The sequence below is a fragment of the Rhinolophus hipposideros genome (assembly GCF_964194185.1).
Source record: "Rhinolophus hipposideros genome assembly, chromosome: 2".
In the NCBI taxonomy this organism is placed as follows: domain Eukaryota; kingdom Metazoa; phylum Chordata; class Mammalia; order Chiroptera; family Rhinolophidae; genus Rhinolophus; species Rhinolophus hipposideros.
Window position 1 is genome coordinate 104,095,257 of NC_138048.1, and position 17,758 is coordinate 104,113,014.

A 17,758-nucleotide genomic window follows, 5' to 3' on the forward strand; every position below is an offset into this window, starting at 1 on the left:
TGGACTTGGGAAGAAAAAGACATAATTTCAAATATTCGCTCTTATTAGTGACCTTGGCATGTCACTGAATTCTCTGAGCCTCAGTCTTCTCAACCATAAAATGGGAGGAAAATGCCACCTCTTCAGTATTTGTGAGGATTAAAGCACTGTGAGCTGGAAAGGGCTATGCTAGTTCACATTATTATAGAACAATACTAGTTAAGGCCTCTCCTCGAGAAATCACAAGTTTGGCTGGAAATATGGAATTATCCCATTCCTAATTGTCTCAGACCATCCCTGGGGCTTTGGAAACACAAGCCAAGTTTCTGGACTCAACAGGAGGGACCCTCAGGCCTTGCAACACAGGTACCTTGCTTGCTACCAATGAGCCAAACCTTTAGTAACTGGATCTTTACCAGTGCTATTGAAATGTGCAGAGAAAACGGAAAATGTACATGCTGTTAGTTCCACAGATAGCCAGCTCTGACTAGGGAGAGTGGACCAGGTCACCCCTTACACAACCATGACGACTGAAATACGCACTGTCCAAAGTGACTAGCCAGCAAAGGTTCTGCCGCTTGGAGCCTAGGAAACAGCCATGACAGTGCTGGCCACCTACCGACCTGTCCTGAATCACAGATCCCGGAGTCTGACACATGACTCACAGGCACCTGTATTCCAGGTATATATTTTGTCAATTGACTGATCAGTTTAATAACTGTTTTGGCTGTTTAAAAAATACATAGCAACCATCTGTTTAGAAGCTATACTGGTTTTTCCTTTACAATCGCCATATAAGGTATCTCTTAAAAATGCATTTAATATAATCGCATTAGTGTAAAATGATTTAAGTGTAAAAGTGACTGAAGACTAAGGAACACTGCCAGAAGCCAACCACTGCAGATTCTGGTCCTGATAATGGCACCAAAAACTGTGCACTAGATGGGCATAGCTGACACCTTCAACTGTGCCACCTCCAGGAGTGGTCCTAGCTGTGTAAGACTTCTGGCTGGGTCAACTTCATGATTCCATTTCTTGCATCTTTTCTAAATGTATTTTTCATTACTTGTACCATTATTTAAAACCACAGAAAACATCTAGCATCTCAGCTGGAGCAACATCTCTGAATGGAATGTGCTAACTTTTTAATGAAGTAAATACTAAAGCAAAATGTACATAGCTTCCTGTCACTGCTTCCCCCAACTCTTATTTTGAAATTTACAAGCTACAGAAAAATTATAAGAATACAAAGTCGAGGAGAAATTGGAACCACCATTCACTGCTAGAGTCGGAAGTGGTATAGGTGCTTTGGAAAACAGTTTGGTGGGTCCTCAAAAAGTTAAACATGAAGTTACCATTTGATCTAGCAACTCCACTCCTAGTTATATTCCCAAGAGAGACGAAAACACATGTCCACACAAAAATTGTACACATGTTCACAGGAGTATTATTCATAATAGCCAAAAAGTAGGAATCACCCAAATGTCCATCAACAGATGAACGGACAAATGTAGTCTAGCCATACAACGGAATATTATTCAAGCATAAAAAGGAATGAAGGGGCCGGTTCAGTGGCTCCGGTGGTTAGAGCTCCATGCTCCTAACTCTGAAGGCTGCTGGTTCGATTCCCACATGGGCCAGTGGACTCTCAACCACAAGGTTGCCAGTTCAATTCCTCGAGTCCCGCAAGGGATGGTGGTCTCCGCCCCCTGCAACTAAGACTGAACACGGCACCTTGAGCTGAGCTGTCTCCCGGATGGCTCAGTGGTTGGAGTGCGGGCTCTCAACCACAAGGTTGCTGAATCGACTCCCACAAGGGATGGTGGGCTGCGTCCCCTGCAACTAGAAACGCCAACTGGACCTGGAGCTGAGCTGCGCCCTCCACAACTAAGACTGAAAGGACAACTTGAAACAGAACGGCACCCTCCACAACTAAGATTGAAAGGACAACAACTTGACTTGGAAAAAGTCCTGGAAGTACACACTGTTCCCCAATAAAGTCCTGTTCACTTTCCCCAATAAAATCTTTAAAAAACAAAAAAAGGAATGAAGAACTGATACATGCTACATACAATATGTATGAACATTGAAAACAATTATGCTAAGTGAAATAAGGCAGACACAAAGGCCCCATATTGTAGGATTCCACTTACATGAAATGTCCAGAATAGGCAAATCCACAGAGACAAAAAGTAGATTTGTGGTTGCCAGGTTGGGAGGGAGGGGGAATTGAGGAGTGACTGCTAATGAGTACAGGGTCTCTTTTGGAGGTGAGGAAAATGTTCTAAAATTAGATGGTGATGATGGTTGCCTAACTCAGTGACTATATTAAAATCACTGAATTCTATACTTTAAAAGGATGAATTTTATGGTATTTAAATCAGATCTCTATAAAGATGTTATTTTTAAAAAATGAATACAAAGTAGACCCATATAGCTTTCAATTAGAGTCACCAATTATTAATATTTCGCCATATTTGCTTTCTTTTCTCCACATATGTTGGGAGTGTGAACATGCATGTGCACACACACAATTTATGGTTGAGCAATTTAAAATTTTGTAATTGTGACTTCTAAATACTTCAGTGTTCTTCTACCTAACCAAAATGCAAATGTTACATTTGGGAAATTTAACACCAATACAACACTATTATTTAATACAGAGTCCACAAATTTATTTATCAAAAATTATGCACCGAATTTGGTTATCACATCCATTTAGTCTCTTTAAATCTAGAAACATTCTTTTTTCGTGACATTCACATTTTTGAAGAATCCAGAGCACTTATTTCACAGAATGTTCCTAATTTGGGATATGCCTGCTAGTTTTCTCATGAACTGATTTGGCAGCTATACTGCATAGATGTATTATAGCCTTCTCGAGGTACGACAAAACCCTCTATTATTACGCCAGGACAGTCGGCCTCATGAGTGGTCATGGTAGGGTGACTTCACCGTTGTTCTGGGTTAGAGGGCACTCTACCAGACTCCTGCACTATAAAGGTAGCTTTTTCCCTTCGCAATTAAGGAGGTGACTATTTGAATCTGTGTAAATATCAGGTTTCCCCAATTATCTTGCACCCAAAGCTTTTAGCATCCATTCGTGACGTGTCATTCAATCCCTTCCGAGTCCTAGCTGCATTCATGTGACTAATCACTACCCTCCATTTTATTCCACAAAGTGTGACAGCAAGCTGTGATTTCAACCCTGGCTGCACACTGGCGTCACCGGTATCTCTGGGGGTGGGGCCGGGCAATCGTACGTTTAAATTCCCAGGGTTACTGATTCTGATAAAAAGTAAGCGTGGAGATTCCTCGAGATGGAGTTAGAGGTACCTTGCAACAGCTCATTTTGCAAATAAGGGAACGGAGGCCCGAGGAGGTTAGGTGGCCAGTGGCACAAAACTTGTTAACGGCATCATTAAGATTTTTAATTTGGAGAGCTTGCATTTTACTATACCATTCCTTCTGTGTGTTATTCTAAGAATAAAACCAGAAACACGAGTATGTTTCGTAGGGTGTGAGGGCTGACCACGGCCTGAAGAGCGTGTTTCTGCTTTCCAAGGGAAGTCTGCCTGTCGTTACATCTCTGCAGTCATCTTACGATAGAAGCAATGCGTCGGCTGGTCCTCGAGCTCCTCCGCCCTCAGGGGTCCCCGCGACGGCTCACGCCCGGGCCCCAAGACAGAGGCGGAGGTTCCAGGAGCCAGGCGACCAGCGCTGCAGAGCCGGCCCCTCCGGCCGCGCCCCCGCCCCGCCCCGGGACACCCAAAAGTGCGTGGACTGCTGGCAACGCTCAAACCCGCAGGCCCACCCACCCCACTTACCCCGGAGTGATAAACCTTATTCGCTCTTTTAATCTTAATATCCAGGGAGGTCCCCATCTCGAAAACTCCGCGGCCCGCGCCACTTCCTGCCGCACGTGACCCAAGGAGGAGGGTCACCCCGCCCTCCCGACACGAGCCCCGCCCTTTTTCCGCTCCGCCGGCAGTTGCGTCACGTGACCTCGCGCACTACGTCTGGTGGACTCCCCGGCCTTCCTCCTTCCGGCGCAGGGGCGGACCTTAGAGCGGGCCGAGGGGGGGTGTCTCTTTTCGTCCCGCCCCCGCTGGGTGTGAGGGGCGAGATCAGGCTAGCCCCACCCCTTCTCTGAAGACAAAACGCCGGAAATACCCTCCTCCTCGTCGGTTTACTAGAGGGAGAGGGAACCTCGGCTTTCCCGGCGTGCGCCGCGGCGGGGGGCGGTGCCAGAGGGGTGTCGCAGGCTTACTCCGCGCAGGGCAGCTGAGGCTCCCGTCAGGCTGTGCGCTGCAGGGGTGCCGCGGGGTTGAGTTGGGTCTAAGGGCGGTGATAGCCGGGAACGGCGTTTCTTCCCCGTCACCTTCCGGTCGTCGTCTCTAGCCTTCCCCACTTTCTCCCGGGGGTTCTGAGGACCGGCGCCCCCGGGTCAGGCCCCCGCTCGGCGGCGTCCGCGCCCCTACACTCCCGGTCTGCACGGCGCCGACTGGCGGTCGGCTGGACGGCCCCGCCCCTGTCCCCGGGCCCAGGGCCAAGGTCGCCCGGAGCGCGGGGACGTCGCCCCGCTTTCAGCCGCGGCGCGGGGCCGCTGGGCGCGGGGGCTTGTGGGTCCTCCGTCGGCGCGCGCCCGGGACCGGGGTGTTGAATATTCATGTCCGTGCGCAGAATGCGGGGAGGCGCGGCTCGCAGGCCCGCCCTCCCGACGGTTCGTGGAAAGAAACCGGGGAAGCTAAACGGCCCTGCCCGGTGTCCGTTCCCAGCGGGAGCTGACGGCGCTAGACGCAGGTTGCACACGGTGTTTTGCGGGAATCGCCCCCAGGCGGGGCAGCAGGGCAGTGTCAGGCGACGCGCTACGTTTACTGAAATAAATCTCTTTTAAACAAGGAGTTCTCCAGGAAACAGAGAGGTAAATTTTCATTCTTTTGGTGACAGACGATGACAGTGAAGTACTTTTGTTCCCTTAAATTTCTTGATTCTGGTATTTGTTTTTCAAACGGCATTACTTGTAGGCTTATGTCGGACATTTTCTGTAAGACGATTTCAGGTGATGGCATCGCGAGGGCCTCCCTCCTGTGAGCGTCAGGTGTGTCGCGGCGCAGCAGCGAGGGTGCGAGCGCTTTTGAAGGTTGGTCCACGTGGTGTTTCCCAACGTGCAGCTCTGCGTTCGCGGCTCCTCGCTGCCCGCGGGGCTCCCGCGTCTGGCTTGGTCATCTCACTGGCAACTCAGATTCGGCAATTCTAAAACAGTGCATTAAGGACTTAATAACCGCAGTCTCGTCTATTTACAATTCAAGAAGTGAATCCCTCTCCACCAGGCTCACCCATCTTTTCCACCGATAAAATATCAATCTCAGTAGGCTGCAAGGAAACGGGGAAAAAAAAACACATATTACAAGGATCCGTAGTCTGGACTTGTTTGCTTCTGCAAACCTGCTTTATACTTATTTTGCAGCAGAACAATTCTTGTTCCTCGAGGACAGGTGTGGCATATTTTACTCATCTTTGTGGGCTGTCCAGAATCTTGACGGAATGCCGGTGCAGTGCAAAGAGCTTTCGTTGCAGCAATGATCAGTGTGTCATCAGTTTGTTGAACCATCTCAGTGTGATGGCCTCCAAATATACAACAGTCCATTTTTCTCCAATCACTGCTCTTTTTTACTCTTTTCCATCCCTTAACCACACCTTACGTGCTACCATAACTTTCTGGTCAATTTCAGTTACTGAAAACCAGAGGATGTCAAAATGGCAATCTCATGGCTGAGTGGGACCCAAGATCCTTAAGGTGAGAAGGTGCAAGTCATGGTTCTGGTGCTCAGACTCTTCCCTGATGTGTTCTTCAAGGCCTGGCTCTGTGCTGAGGCAAGTGTCTTTTAACTGGCCACTACTGGAGTTCTCTCTTAGTTGATCCCTGCTTCTCCAGGTAACTGGCCCTTGTTTGGAATTCCTTTCATGGAGCACATATCAAAAGGCCTGGTGGTCCTCCTTGCCACACATTTTCATGGGACATCTATCTCCAGTTCGATCTTTTCCATCACCCCACTGCTAGCACACAGCCGTATGGTCTCCTGGATGAGGTGGTCCAGCAAGACATCTCAAGACCATTTATCTTCCACCTGACTCTTGAGAAATGACACATCCTTGCCACACAAAAGGGCTAGACTGGAGCCTGCCCCATGGGCTCTCCTCTCCACCCTGCCATCTCTCTTCAATCTTCCAGCTCCCTACTGAAATACAGACGAATAAATCAGCAAGAATGCTGACTAGACAGATTTGCAAGTAGGGAATCTGTACCTACCAGCCTCTCCTTCCAGTGCGTCCTACTGTTACCAAGGAGAGATCATCTTACAGCCTTCCCCCCATCACTTCCCACCAAAACAATGTATTCTCCACAAGGCCGGCCACCTTCTTTTATTCCTCCCCCTGCCCTCCTTTGTAGACTGAAAAGGAGCCGATTAGGAAAGTATTTGGTGGAAACAGGGCTAGATCTGCACCTTTTTATTAAGCCCTGGGGAAAGGGTCCAATTGTAGTCGTTTTTCATCAGAAGATGGGGCACCATGCCTGTTGTTTTCAGCTGTGAACTGAGTGCCCATTCTGGGACAATAGGAGAGGTCCCACTAAACATTTCGTGGATGCTGTGTTGCTCTGCCCAGACCTGTATTTCAGGACTGAAGGATGTGTTCCCTGAGCTGCTCAGAGTTTGGTCTCAACAGCTCGCAGCTAAGTCACTCTTCAAAAACTTGCCCTCAGCTGAAGAAAACTGCTTTACCCAAGTCACGGTCCCTTCTGGAGGAGGCAGCCCACATCCAATGACTAGTCCACTTAGGATGCAAAGACCTCTCCCCTTCACCCCAGTTTGGGACAACTCTGAAGAAAATTCCAGCTCCCAAACTCCCTATATTAGTTTTCATTGTGCATAACATATATAACCGAACAGTGGTAAAAAACGAGAAACATTATCTCATGATCTCTGCAGATCGGGAACTTAGCAGCTTCACTGTGTCATTCTGGCTCAAGGTCTCAGGTGGTTACAGTCAACATGTTAAGATCACAGTCATTGGAAGGCTTGACTGGGACTAGAGGATCCACTTCCAAGATGGTTCCCTCACGTGGCTGTTGGCTGGAGGCCTCAGCTCCTCACCATGTTGACTTTCTACAGCATGGCGGACAGCTAACTTCTCCTAAATGAGGCAATCCCAGAGGCAGAGCAAGCAGGGAGCTGCAGTGCCTTGTATGTCCTAGGCTCTGACTTTTCACATTCACTTTTCTTCTGTTCATTAGAAGAGTCACAATCCAGCTCACACTCAAGGGAAAGGAAATTTGTCTCTCCCTTTGGAAGGGAGCATCACAAAATTTGTGGACATAACCACTCTGCTCCCTTTGCACGAGGAGCCTTTCTTGTGATTGCATCACAGCTCAACTGTTCTCTCTGCCCAGCCCAAGCCCGCTCCTTTGTCCCTCACCCCTGCACAGCTGTTGATCAGGAGAACACAACTAATATACTTCCAGCACAAGAATCTCCATCTCATAGGACGCCTTCTGGCAGCTCAACCTATAGCAATCCTGTCACACTAACTTCCTGACTTAACTCAGTTTCCTTCATCTGTAAAATGATCTCATAATACCTCCATTATGGGGAGGTCGACCAGATTCATAACAGCTCACATATTTATCAAGTACTTGCTTAAGTCAGGCACTGTTCTAAGTACTGTAAATGTTTTAGTTGATCCCATTTTCACAACAATCTTGTAAGTATAATAGTTTTTATGATGTAAGTATAATTACTATTTCCTCCCCTTACAAGAGGAAAAAGCTGAGGCACAGAAAGATTAACGTACTCACCCAAGGCCATGTAGTAACTAAGTGGCAGCCACCATTTTGATTCCAGACCTCACACATGCAATCATACTACATGTGTGTACACAACAAATACCTGGGCTTATAGCAAGGGGTCACAGGATCTTCATTAAAAGACCCGGCAAAGGCCTGCCAAACAAATAGGAAAATCAAGAAGGTGCACAATATTACAAAGAAAGGAGCAGGGGATCATTTTATCAATTGATAGTGAAGACACATTACATAAACCTTGGCAGAACAGGATAGTGTATGAGTGTCCTAAGGCTGCTGTAGCAAAGTACCACAAACAGGGCAGCTTAAAACAATAGAAAATATTCTCTCACAGTTCTGGAGAATGATGTCAGAAAACAAGGTGTCAGAGGGTTGTTTTTCTCTGAGGGCTGTGAGGAAAGGTTCTGTTCTAGCTGTCTCATCAGCCTGCTGATATGGCCATCTTCTCCACGTGTCTCTTCACATCATCTTCTTTTTATGTGTCTTCATCTTCACATGACCTTGTCCCCACGTGTGCCTGCCTCCAAATTTTCCCTTTTCGTAAAGACCCCTGTCATATTTATTAGGCCCCACACTAATGACCTCATTTTAACTTGATTACCTCTGTCATTGCCAAATACTGTCACATTCTGAGGTACCGGGGCTTAGAATTTCAACAGATAAATTTGGCAATGACATTAAATTCAAGCTGTAACATATAGCAACAAAAAAATATATAGAACAAAAGTATTTAGACGTATAAAAATAATGGACAGACAGTTCGTAGAAGATTTGAACACAGCATAGCCTGTCAGAGGTTGAGTGGATAAAAAAAATAAAGACATAGAGGATTTTAACAAAATAATTAAAAGGTACAATTAACAAATAAGATGGTAATCACAGGAAATTCACCTTTTTAAGTGTCAAGTGTCCCTGATCCATTTATTAGGATTGATTGCATACTAGGCCATGAAGAAAATCTTATATTCAATTAACTAAGTACAGTTAAGACACTTTAACCATCAAAATTTTAACTCCTTGGAAATTAAGACATGCTTTCCCAAATACATTAGATCAAGGAGCAAATAAAAATACAATAAGGAAATTCAAAATAACAAAGCGTGAATGCTTTGTACCACAATTTACAGGATGCAGCCAAAGGAAGGATACTCTGAAAAGTTATTAGAAAAAGAGTTTGAAAATCTGGCCAGCGCTAAATGATATGATACCTGAGATTTTCTTTAAAATAACACCAGGAGGAGGAGGAGCAGGAAGAAGAAGGGAGAGGTTGTGGTTGGGGCACGTTGACTGGCAAAACAAATGTTGATAATTATTGAAGCTGGGTGATGAGGACATGGAGCTTTCTTATAGTATCTATGTGCTTTGTATGTATGTATGTTTGCATTCCATAATAGAAAGAGACAAGATAAATACATGGAGTAGGACCATATGTTTGAAATATTATCTAAAGTATTTTTATGCATTGTAATTCCTAGTAGGTGCCCCACCCTTCATCAAAATTACACCCTGAATCACAAAGTGTGTGAGGTATGAGACCTGGCCTAAAGGAAGAGGTATGAAAAGAAAATAGAGCAAAGTAGATCCTGGGGTAGGATCTGGCTGCCTGTCCTCTGGAGTCAACATCCCGCTTGGGAATGGGGATGAACAGGGCTACAGAAAATGATAGAAAACTCACAGGGGCTGAATGAAAGTGAAAGAGCAGAGGATTAGAAGATCCAAGAGTCAATTGTGGACTGAGTTAGTAATTGGGAAAACTAAATCCCTCTTGCTTGTTGACACCAGTGGGACTGCCGGCAAAAAGAGTGCATTTTACTCCAGCTGGGACATTGGCCAAGGTACATAGCATTTTTGAACCATATGCCTCTCCCCATCCCAAGTAGAACACGTCAGAGGGAAGGACAGAAGAAGAATGGGAATGGGAAAGGGAATATAAAACACTATCAATTGAGTTCCAACTGAATAGGAAGATTGATTTCTTTTCCCCACCTCATCAGAAATGGTTGCTGGAGAGCTAAACTGGGTTACTTTATAGAGAAATGAAGACTGTTACTTTGGCCATTTATGTGTTGTGCCTATAAATTTTAAAACAACTACATATACAAAAATCAATAGGCATTTTTATTTAACAGCAATAACCAGTTAGAAAATAAAATGAAAATAGGGATTGTATTCTCAATAGCAATAAAAATATAAAATACTTGGAGTAATTTGACTGTAATATATGTTTGAGTTACATCAATAAAACTATAAGGCTGAATTAAAAAATATGAAATATGAAAAGTGGATAGAGGCACAGTATTTCAAAATAGGAACTCTAAATGGTTTTAAATGTCCAGTGTTATAAAATTAATTTTTAGACCTAATTAATTCACCTCAATATAATTTTAATGAGGAAATGTAATGAAATTATGTTAAAATTCTTCTGAAAAAATAATAGTGTTTAAAAGGTTTATCTTTTAAATATGTTAATTGTACAGAAAAGAGTCCTACTAAGCGTAAAACATAGTAAAGCTATGAGAGTTAATACAGCATCATTCTGGCATAAGGACAATTGGACAAGAGAGCTCAGAGCCCATCCTTAGCATGAGATTTTAATATATGATACAAGAATTATAAATCTGTAGCGAACAGAGGATTATTCAGTACATGATTTTAGACTAAATGCCTTTATATTTAGTAGAAAAATTCATTTCAATTTTGCTATTACACCTCTTTTCCCCTCTTCCCCCCAAAAAAACTTAATTGGATTAAACAGTTCAGGAAATAATAAAACAAATTAGGCATAGATTTAATGGGAAATCTGAAAAACCTGTATGAGAAAAATTATTAACGTCTTTGCAAAAGACATAACAGTAGATTTCAACGGAGAGAAAAACATACCATATGCGTGGATATGAAAGTTCAACATCATCAAAATGTTAATTCTCCCCTACTTAATTTATAAATTTAAAGCAATGCCAATAAAAATACCATCTTTTCTTTATTCCTGGAGCCAGGCAGATGAATTATAGTTTATTTGGAATAATAGATAAGCAAGAATAGGCAGAAAAAGTCCCCACAAGAAATGAGCACGTGGGGAGGAAATGGCCTGGGCCATGTCATCAGTTGTGACATGTCTCATATGTGATTCTTCTTAAGCAATAGGAGAAGGTGGGAATTCTGGGCCTGAGATTTAAAAAGGTGTGGCAACTCCTGCTTTTGCACTTTGGGAGCTCTGAGAGACCCAAGACCCATGTTGAGGGCCTACAAGCAACCCCCAAACTCTAAGACCCATCTTCCTGCCATCCCTGCAAGGACCTTACATTTGAATGAAGCCATCTTCGAGGTTCCACCCCCTCTGACATCGGACTGAAGCCACAGGAATGATACAAAGCAAGACCAGCAGAAGTTGACCCACAGAACTGTGAGAAATAATAAAATGACTATTGTTTTAAGCCACAAAGTTTTGAGATGGTTTGTGATGCAGTAATAGATAAGATAACCAAACCATATTTAACTTCAATGCAGAGAAAATGGTTGTGTTAGAAGTTAAAAAGGAATCCAGCTGTGGAAAACAGGCAAACAAAACATATGCAACATAAGTGTCTAAATTACACACACACACACACACAGAAAGCCTAGCAGGAAAAGAACTGCCCGGAAGGAAGCATTAACAGTGCCTATGCTGGGCTGACTACCGTGTTTCCCTGAAAATAAGACCTAGCTGGACCATCAGCTCTAATGCATCTTTTGGAGCAAAAATTAATATAAGAACCAGTATGATTATATTATATTATATTATATTATATTATATTATATTATACCTGGTTTTATCTTAAAATAGGACCAGGTCTTGTATTATATTAAAATAAGACCATTATTTTATCTTATATTATATTAAATATATTTAATCTTATATTAAAATAAGATATATTATAATATATTATATTAAAATAAGTCATATTATATTAAAATAAGACTGGGTCTTATATTAATTTTTGCTCCGAAAGACGCATTAGAGCTGATAGTCCAGCTAGGTCTTATTTTCGGGGAAACACCGTAAGACGATGGATACCTTTTGTTCTTTTTTGCTCCTCTCACAAATATGTGTTATTTCAAAAATATTAACCATAAAATTTTAAATTGTTTACTATTAAAGTTTAAAAATATATTTATCACTACATTTTGTTTTAAAAGAATGAAAAAGCATAGCGAAGGGCAGAGTCGGCAGTCTTCAACTATAAGGACCAGAAACCGATTTAAATGATCTTAAGCAAAACACGGATATATTGGCTTTCGTAACTGAAATCCAAGATGGAGTTGCTTCAAGTTAAGTTAAATACAAGATTAATTTACTCATTTCTGGACATTCTTCCTTATAGAAGATCCTTACCATTTGTGGGGGAGACATTAAAATATCTCTCAAATATGCAAATCGATGAACACTGCATCATAAACTCAGTATTAAAAGGCAATAAGGAAAGGAACACTTGTTAAAACCATATATTTTATCTCTTACATTAATTTCATTCTCAGAGCCTTCTAATAATTCTACTTGTGTTAACATTTGGTGCCATGCACCTCTATTCCTCGTTTGTATTGTTTGTTTTCCATTTACCTGCCATGATGTAGAGTGTACTTCACCATGGAGAGACGGTTGATTGGGCCAACTGTCAACTTCCTACAGCATATCAACAACAGACCATCGTGCCCTGAGAGTTTGTACACTGGAATTATTCAAAATTCTAAAGTGTAAATCCACTGAGAGAAAATTTTTATGATAAATATAGCCAGAACTTATGCAAAACAAACCCCCAAAATGTGGGCCGTGGGGTAAAGTTAATAACTCTGAAAAGAATAAGAGAAGCCTTCGTGAAAGACATCGTCATGGCGAAAAATCACCAAAATTACGTTGACGTCTGTCATTGCTCATGAATGCCGAGGCACATGCCAGGGATGCAGTATTTGAGGTTTAACACGACGGAGGCCAGGTGGCCGCTCCGTGTCCTGTGTCGGCAGCAGGAGTGTACGCAGCAAGAGGGACAACACAGGGCAGCCCGCTCTCCTTCTCTACCAGCTCCTGGCCAGCTGCCTCAGGTCTATCATCTTGACTGCGCCAAATCTCTTTTTTCGATCACTCCCAATAGCTCCTTAGCCTGGGCTTCTGTTTCCTTCAGAGACTACTGGGTTTTCCTGGAATTCCATGAGGGCTAGGTGGCAAGGAGCTATCGCCCCCGTCCTGTAGGGAAGTTCAATGTCTTGGTTCACCCTCTCTGACCCTGACTGAGTGGACCAATGGCTGCCCGCCACAGGTTCCTCTTCCAGATGTGGTGTCCTTTGTTCCATTTCAGTTACGGCCTCATTGGTTTGTTTTCTGCATCATCATGGAGCTCTTCTTGGTTTATCTGGGCAGTTTCTTTATTAATCCTAAACTGAGGGCAACATATTGTATTCAATTATCTCTGCTAAATCTAACCTACACTGCAAATAGGTAAGGATCTGGAAAGAAGGCAATGCTGGATGACTCTACAGAGCTCCCCTTTTAAAATTCCAGTATAAATCCACACAATCATCGCATGAGTACAAAGGGTCAAGGACCTGACTTTTAGGCATAGTCACAGTCTGTGTCCCAGGAATATCTACTAAACTGAACGGGCATGTTTGCCGGGCACCTTTGAGGGTATCTGTGATTCAAAACTCATACCCAAATAATTGGGTGTGGATGGATAGATATGTGATAAAGCAAATAGAGCAAAGTGTTACTTCTAGAATCTAGGTGGCAGATGTGTGTTCACTGTACAATGTTTCAGCTCCTCACTATGTTGGAAAGTTTTAAAATACCAAAAGTTGGGGATAAAAATAGAAATAGAGATACTTACACAATTTACAGGGAAATATATTACTCATGAGACTAATATATATGAAATGTCAACTACAATTGAAAAAAAATTTTAAGAAAGAAAATATAGTATTATTCATTTGATCGATTTTTTCACATCTATTTACTGGGTGCCAATATGTGTTATGCTAAGTCCTGAGGACTCACCGGGAATAAAACAGATGTAGACTTCCCTTCATTAGCTTACAGCTTAGAAAGGAAGAGAGATGGTTGAACAAGTAATTTCAGTCGAGTGTGACCTCACTGTACCTTGATCACCTCTATAGAGAGCCTGTGTCCAAACAAGGTCATGTTCTGAAGTGCTGGGGGAGAGGACGCTAACATATCTTTTTGGGAAGGACACAATTCAACCTATAACATGAGGTGATCAGCTGTGCTATTTTGAAAGATCCTTCTAGCTGCAATGTGCAGGATATATTGCAAAATAACATCTCCATTAGGAAATGTTTGTAGGAATCCTAGCAAGAGAAAAGAGTAGCTGGGCACTGATTGTGGTAATAACGCATGATGGAAAGAAGTGGGCAACAGAGAACCTTGTAGGAGCTCGTGCTCATGAGACTTGATTGCTGAAGGGATGTGAGCTGGGAGACTGAGAGGGGTTCTACTTGTAGATAGGGGTCAGGGTTCTCTGTCTCACCCAAACCCCCATTCCCATCCGGTGTGCCCATGTAGTCTTCATGAAACTCATGTTCAGTTCCAGGGAAGCATGCCCACTTCTTGGCTGTGCCCTGCGGCCTCGCTTCCACTCTCAGATGTCCTCCTCCAGCTGCCACACCCTCATTCAGCAAGAGCTCAAAGCATCCATTCACCGATAATCAGTAGATCCTTCAGTACACGCTAAGCTGCTGGAGGAAAAACTGTTTATTTTTGGAACCATCAAACTTCCATTTCACGTTCTCTTTTCCCTGGAATTTATTTACGTGAATGTCTCTGCTTCAGTTTGGTTTGGTAATTTTATGGGATCATCAGTCTGGGTGCTATGCATAGGATGCTTGTTTCCTTCCTCTGAAGATCTGCACGAGACCAGTGGCAGGTAGGTAAAAACTGTCTCCCTTCTGGAACTGAGAACACTTGCCTGTGGATTAAAGTCATTCTTTGAAAATGTGCACATAATCTTAGAGATTTAGTCAGGAACTCTGGAGGGAATGCTTGATGTCCCCCAATAGATGTCCTCCCCTTCCTCTCTGCAATAGTAGAGCTGGGCATGTGGCTGCCCAGAATAATTCCTACATTTTCCAGTCGCCCTTGCAACTAGGAGTGGCCATGTGACTAAGTTCTGGCCAAAGGGATGTTCATGGAAGCCAATTGTGCAACTCCTGGGAACTACCTTTAAAGAGAGGGTGCAAGTGCTTCCTTTCCCCTTCCTCCACCCAGCTGGTTAGAATTTGGATGTGTTGGTGACAGTGTGAAAAGTCCTCTTGGACCATGAGGTGAAGACTACTTGCTGAGGATGGAAGAGGGGCAAGGTAGAAATAGCCTGAGCTTTCTGTGCCCATGGACCCTCCATAGTAGCCCGGACTGTCACCCACATTTATTTGGCAGAGAAAAAAACTTCTTTCTTACTTGCTATGGTAGACAGAATAATAACCCCCTTCAAATAAAAACAAAAGAGGACGTCCACATTCTAATCCCTGGAAGCTGTGACTATGCTGCATTCCACAACGACTTTGCAGGTGCTTGATAAACCAAAGATGCTGAGATGGGAAGGTTATCCGGGATGACCTGGTGGGCACAATGTAATCAGAAGGGTCCTTCTAAGAGGGAGGCAGGAATGTCCGAGACAGAAAAAGTTGTGATGATGGAAGCATCAAAAGTTGGAGAGAAGCAACTTGAAGGTGGAAAGAAGAGTTAGACCCCAGGGAAGGCAGGCGGCCTCTAGAAAGTGGAAAAGGCAAGGATACTCATTGTCCCCTGGAACCTCCAGAAGGAGCTCAGCTTTGCCGAACCTCGATTTTAGTTTCAGAAGTCTTATGTTAGACTCTGGCTTCTGGAACTTTGACATAATCACTTTGTGTTGTTCTAAGCCAGTAGGTTTGTGGTAATTTATTGCAGTAGCAGTAGGAAACTAATATACCCACTTAAGGTATTCTGTGATTTCCGACACTTGCCGCCTACTCCGATCCTAACTAATACAGAATTCAGTAGCTGAAGTGAGAAAATGTCTGCGACAGAACCTGAACTGCCTTAGCAATTGGACAGCAGATATTACTGCCAGGGAGAATGACCACCATTAGTCCCTGGCAATGAGCTGTTTAGTGGCATGGTCCCAGTGTTTCTTTAAAAGGCTTACTTCCTATTACCAAGGCTGAGCATTAGGGGGAAAAAATCCTTGGAAAAATTCAGAATTTGGGGCACGTTCAGCTGCTTCCTGCCACTTCCTAACGTCCCGAGACAGAGGTGAACTTGGGGCAAAGCCAGCCGGTCTGTAAACAGAATGGGGAATATTGTTCTGCCCAGGAAGCCTTTTCTGCCCGGAGCCTTCAGTGTCATTTGACTGATACACTGGCAATTTGGGGTCTTGCTGGATTAAATAACCCCCCTGCTTTCCTACCCCAAGCAAGGGCAGCCTGGGCAGACTACTGACGTTTCAAGGTTTTCCAAAGGGCTTTGTATTTCAATTTCTCTGCCAGACTGTTCAGAGGCAAACGTTGGTGTAAGCTTCCCATTCCAGCCCTTCATTTCAGAAGCCTGAAGGTAGCAAGCATTAAATTGAAGAGAAGGGGGTGGAGAAGCACAGCGACCAGCAGCTGAAAGACTGACGATTCAGGAAAAAAAGGGAAAAAAACAACTGTCTAAGCAGGGATTCAGGCTCCGGTTCTTGCAGATGCAATAGGATTGCCCAATAAAACACAGGACTCCCAGTTAAATTTGAATTTCAGATAAATAACCAATAATGTTTTAGGGTAAGTATGTCTCAAATGTTTTAATTCTCAAGTACTTTTCGTCATTTATCTGAAATTCAGGTTTAACTGGGACTTCTGTGTTTTCTGTTCAATTTCCTCAGATGGAACAAACATTTCAGAAGCCTACTAAGTCTGTGCTATGAGTCGTATTGCTAAAGAAACCACCAACTGGCCTGCAAACGCAGGTGACTAAACAATCCATAAGACAAAGTTTAGGCCCCACATCTGTTCAGCTCCCAAAAAGGGTAAACCCTCTAATGCTCACTTCTGGTGTGGCTTTGAAAGATGAGGAATGAGGTGGTCCTCCTGCAGGGCAGAGTGGGGAGAGTAATGGGCAAAGGACTTTGTTCCAGAGCCCAAGGGATTCAGGTGGGCCGACCAAGAAATTTACTCTATTGTCTCACCATTCCATAGGATCTGATCACTGCAGCAGACCCAGGACTGCGGAGTGATTCCCACAAACCCCCTTTTCCAGGTGGGAGTTTTTATTTTAACTACTCTTTTCCTACTGCCCCGTGGTATACTGCTCATTTTGAAGCAGATAGCTTTCCTTTCGGTTCATGGGTTTCCAGATCACCAGGAGCCCCCCTGGACTGATGAAGAGCTCTGTACTCCGCACAGATACTGGCCTTTGAGCTGGAGGATGTGCTGGAATGGGAATTTGAAGTTGCAGCTCTAGGGAAAGGAGTAAATCTGTACTACCTGTGGGAAGAAAGGTGTGTGGATATCTGGGTAGAAGAAAGGGCAAGTTTGCTTTGGGGGCAGGTTGCTTTTCTCTACCAGTATCCTCCCTGTCTTCTATAGCAGAATATCTTACTGCAGGGCGCTGCATGTCATGAATCAATTATGATTGTGCAGATATCAGTCCTTTCATGCTCAGAGCAGGCAGATGAGTCCCGGCCACAAACAGCCCTGTCCTTTGCTCCGCTGTGTTACTGTCAGGAAATCGTTGGGACGCTATGAAGTAAGAGTGAGCACAGTCCACGTAAAACCACTCACTTCTGAGACCAATGAGAAGTTTGGGGGATTCCCAAGATCACCCTCAGTTTTCATAATTGGCTGGAAAGTCTGACAGAACTCACTGAAAACTGTTGTACCCAGGGTTATCATTTATTACAGCAAAAGAATACAGAT

General features: G+C 43.8%; 1 protein-coding gene across 3 annotated transcripts in view; it reads right to left on the bottom strand.

Annotated features, from left to right (window-relative positions):
• Positions 1-4,622, bottom strand: part of VPS26C (VPS26 endosomal protein sorting factor C) — a 37,017-nt gene extending 32,395 nt beyond the window's left edge. The window contains exon 1 of one of the 3 annotated variants that reach the window (XM_081063197.1): positions 4,250-4,622. Coding sequence is in view for 2 of the 3 variants with exons in the window: in XM_081063198.1 (XP_080919324.1) it covers positions 3,807-3,863 (57 nt within the window). In the remaining variant the exon portion in view is untranslated. Of the gene's footprint in view, positions 1-3,806; positions 3,921-4,249 lie in introns of those variants that run through there. The other 2 variants (XM_081063198.1, XM_081063196.1) reach the window with 2 other exon arrangements.
• Positions 4,623-17,758: the final 13,136 nt, after the last annotated feature.